A 4,547-nucleotide genomic window follows, 5' to 3' on the forward strand; every position below is an offset into this window, starting at 1 on the left:
CGGTTTCATCAGAGCGAGGGATGAAATCAGAAAGCGGAGAACGAGAAAAGTTCAGCACAGTTCCAATCTGATGAGTCAGATACACTGACACTCTCTTTCGTTCGACGCCACAAGGATACCCTGTCCACCGTGTCAAAAGGCTGTCCAACTACATGGCAGGACAATGACCGAGGTAAGGAAGCTTTTACTAGTTTCGATTGGTCTGCTGTTCTGTGGGTATGCTCAGTGATTTTTGTTCCATTTTCAAAGAGCGTATCGCGTTTGTTTGATGTTGCTTGAATGAATGCTCTAAAAGTAATCAACCACTTCGTAATAGTCCTCAAGGATTGCAAGGACTTTGCATCAATCGTATACGATCGTCTAGCTATCATCAATTATTATTGTATTTCATGAGAAATGTATTTTTATCCCTGTGATAATTATGTGAACTCCACGACACTCTTCTAGGCTCTAGTATGATGTCAAATACAATGGGATCCACAAACGCAGTGCCAGTGTACTAGTAGTAGTAGGAGGAGGATTTCTTGTAAACTTAGAACACATTCTTCGCCTGCAAGAAGGCCAGATTAACTGTCGACCATTACCTTCTCTCCATGTACTAATAGTTAGGCTATTGCCTTCGCAATGTTCTGCCTCCATCATTAGCGAATGACTTTATAGACTGTCCGTGGTGGAAAGGATCTCAAAACATTCTTCACCTGCAAGAGCGCCAGACTAGCTGACGATCATTACCTTCTCTCCGCGTACTAATGGTTAGGCTATTGCCTTCGCAATGTTCTGCCTCAATCATTAGCGAATGACGTTCTAGGCTATCCGTGGTGGAAAGGATTTACAATTTCTCGAGAATTCCGTTCTTCTGCAGGTTTCAGGGAAAGTTTTGTGAGAATTAAAAGCAATAATTATTATCAACACTGGATCGGTTGGAAAAGGATACCACCACTCTTCGTGACCCTAGGCTTGGTAGATGTATTTATTTCACATAATATATGGGAACAAGACCATTGAATAGAACACAAATACAAAACAAAATAATCCACGTCAGATTACGGTTCTCAACTATCATATCGTATCACATTTGTGGCTACGTTCAGACTTGTGTGAATGGTATAAATGACTGGACATTTTCAAACTGCTACAAAAATGTTCTCTCTTTCTAAGAAACACACACAATTCCTCTCTCACACAACCATACACTCTCATGCACAAATATCTCTCTCTCCTTCCCTCTTTGTCATTCACTTGCTCGTAAAATATGTTACAAAGAAAAGGAGAAATGCATTTTTTTCACATAGCAAAAATCTTTAAAACGACATTAATGCTTTTCATTTTTGGTTACGAATACGCTCGTCTTTAGGAAGACATGATCCACACCGGAAAACGTTGGCGTCCTCTTCGCACCTTTACGGAAGTTCTCTTGTATGTATACGTTCATGGTGACGTAATGTGTAACCGACTCAATGACCTTACACATATCTTGAATGTAAAAGGCCTTTATGCAGAATGGATACGTTCATGTGCGCGTAAATGGGACGATTGTGTGAACGATGTGCCACATGTCTTACACTTGTGCGGTCTCTCTCCAGTATGAGTACGTTTATGAACACATAGACTCCAGGACCGAGTGAAAGACTTCCCGCATACATCACACTTAAATGGTTGATCTCCAGTATGCGTACGTTTATGAACACACAGAGTGTTTGACCGAGAGAAAGACTTCCCGCATACATCACACTTGAATGGTCGATCTCCAGTATGAGTGCGTTTATGAACACAGAGGCTACTTGAGCAAGTGAAAGACTTCTCGCATAAATCACACTTGAATGGTCGATCTCCAGTATGAACACGTTCATGCTCGCGGAGGTGAGAAGCGTCCTTGAACTCTTTTTGGCAAAACTGACACCTCTGTAATGTCTTACACTTAGAACGCCTGTACGTATCCTGATTCTGAGCCATAACCTTAGAAGAGTCAGAATGTTGTCCGATAAGACGCCTGCGTTCGACTGGCATGCTAAGCGCATCAGGTTGTTCCCATGTTTCAGGTGTCCTTCCAGCAGAAACTCCAGTATATGGGGCTGTGGCTGGAGTGAAGACGTCAATTTGAAATTGAAGAGGCGGCTTCACAGGCGATGCACATTTCTTATACGCGCTGAACGGTGAAGTCCAGTTCACCACGTCTTCCATTTCAGACAATGTACTACACGCTGTTTCATCCCTTTCGCTTTTGTCGGCGGTTCGAAATGTCTGTTCCAAAGCTGGCTGACGATTAGAAATACTGGCTGAAGAAATTGTGTTCCTCGTCCATTTTATCAATGGCGGAGGAGATACAGGAATTATGATACCAGTATACTCAGGGGGTATATTACTCGTGTCTTTTCTGTTTTCCAGTGGAGCGGATCTCATACACGACGCTTTCTTTGAGTTTGCTTCGCCAATGTTTGACCCCGAAGACGGTGGGACGGACGATGGACCATGCTCTCTAGAAGTTTGGTCGAGCTTCTTCCTCTCCGACTTCATCAATGGCGGCATTGGTGGTAGTGCACAGGAATCCAGACTACAGTTAGCCTTCAAATCCTCAAAGTCTTCCATTTCTCTCTTGACTGCAGCAACTCTGGAAGGGAACTTGCATAACACATGTAATATTACTGGTAACCACTTCGCGCAGAGAATAAAACCACGGATGCAAAATGCTTCGCTCTGTGCATTCTAATATCGTGTTCTAGTGTGTAAAATGCCATTTCAGTTGATATAAATTGGTTTGCCATAATCCTGGCAACCCGCAATGCGTGACAATTATACGTTTGTTCTCAACTCCAAGTATATGGAAAGTTGCTGTCACCATCTCCAGCTGTCAAGGACTTTTGCATCCATTGTCGCGCGAAAAAATTTTAGTTGCCAAAGGACAATCTTGTCGTTTGTGTGACAAATGATCACTCCTGCATTTATTTGTCGGTGTCAATAATACAATCTGTTTTTCATTGCTCAACTGTGATTCTGACACAAGTAAAGGATCTATCACTCACTCAAAATGCATAATTTCAGAACGGAGAGTAAAAACTGATAATCCCAGGGCAATGTAATTTGATTTGGAAGCCACTGTGATTATATCCTGTTGTAGTCCGCATCGCCATCATCATCACCATCATTACCTGCTCTCGAGCAAGTTAGGCCATTCTCTTCAGAATGTTCAGCCTCAATCACCCTTCTTCTTAGTTATTGCTGCACTATTCATGCCCACTTTTCACACTTACAGTCCATCTGTATCTTCGGCCTCAATTCTTGTAATACTTGCGCCTCATTTGTAACCGTGACTTACTTGGATTTTTACCCTTCCTTTTTCGCTTGATCACGTTAGTTCCGTATTTTCCACTGATGATCTGACCTTGAAAATCGATTCTGGAAACACACAGTTTCAAACCTTGAGCAAGTTGTCATGTTCCGTGGTGATATCTGTGGCATTCATACTTTTCATAATTATTAAACTGTTATCAACATTCCCTGTACTATTCTGAAGAGAAGGGAAAGAAAACGTTTGATAGAAGAAAGGGTCTACTGAATTGTGTGGATTTGAATTGTTGCATGCGAAGGTACAGATTGCGAAACTGTTATCTACACGTAGATTATTTCTCAATCTTTAGCCGTGGTGGAAAGGATTTCAGTTTTCTCATATCTGCTATTCTTCTGCTGGTTTCAGTAGACGTCTCTGAAGATATTATCAATAATTATGAACACTGGATCGGTTTTAAGAGGATACCAGTATCCGTGACCATAGCCTTCCGGCGGCCTTTAAGCTTAGAACCATCTGACATATTTTGCAAAAGGTCTTTTGCTGACTAGACGTAGCGGAGGGATAAGCCTTCCTCCGCAGGTATGAGTTTGGACGTACATTGTAATTCAGCATGGCGGGGTAGAAAAATTCAAAATTGTTTATTTCAAGAAAATTCAAAAGGATGATGGGGGACATGTTCTCAGCGCTCGAAGAGGTGTTCTACTATCCGCCAGTATATGGGCCTTGCAATTTAGGACGAAGCTCTCTGCTTTCTCAGCGCTTTTATTTGGACTATTTTCATTGGTAGCGTCAGGGGGCGATGGCCCTCATCCTCTGGGATACTGGCGTGGCTAAGCGATGCTGCCCCAGGAACTCTTCTAAGGTGCGGCAATGTTGGCTTGATGAACAAGAAAACACAATTTGCCAAGATGAAAGATGTTAACAGAAATGAAGAGAATAATTGTATGGAGAAAAAAAGGAAAGAAAAAGAACCGCATTTCCACTGATCATCGGAGCTTGAAAATCGAAAGTGTCTACTGAATTGTGTGGGTTTGTGTCGTTGCATGCGATGTTACAGATTGCGAAACTGTTACTTCCACGTAGATTATTTCTCAATCTTTAGCAGATTACTTTGTAGGCTGTCCGTGGTGGAAAGGATTTCAAATTTCTCAAATCTGAATGTCTCAATACTCCTTGTCATTTTTTTGCCATTTTGTCGCATTCGTTGACTGTATATGATCTGGTTACGTTTGTGGACAGTAACCAATCATAAGTCGTAATA

The 4,547-nt window shown here is 41.9% G+C and overlaps 1 protein-coding gene across 1 annotated transcript; it reads right to left on the reverse strand.

Moving 5' to 3' along the window:
• Positions 1–1,453: 1,453 nt before the first annotated feature.
• LOC135820850 (zinc finger protein 678-like) lies at positions 1,454–2,682 on the reverse strand. The gene has a single exon (XM_065333893.1). It carries the CDS (start codon positions 2,584–2,586, stop codon positions 1,492–1,494), a length of 1,095 nt encoding a protein of 364 aa, XP_065189965.1. The 5' UTR covers positions 2,587–2,682; the 3' UTR covers positions 1,454–1,491.
• Between the last annotated feature and the right edge of the window lie 1,865 nt (positions 2,683–4,547).

Source organism: Sycon ciliatum, chromosome 7, assembly GCF_964019385.1.
Source record: "Sycon ciliatum chromosome 7, ocSycCili1.1, whole genome shotgun sequence".
Taxonomy (NCBI): domain Eukaryota; kingdom Metazoa; phylum Porifera; class Calcarea; order Leucosolenida; family Sycettidae; genus Sycon; species Sycon ciliatum.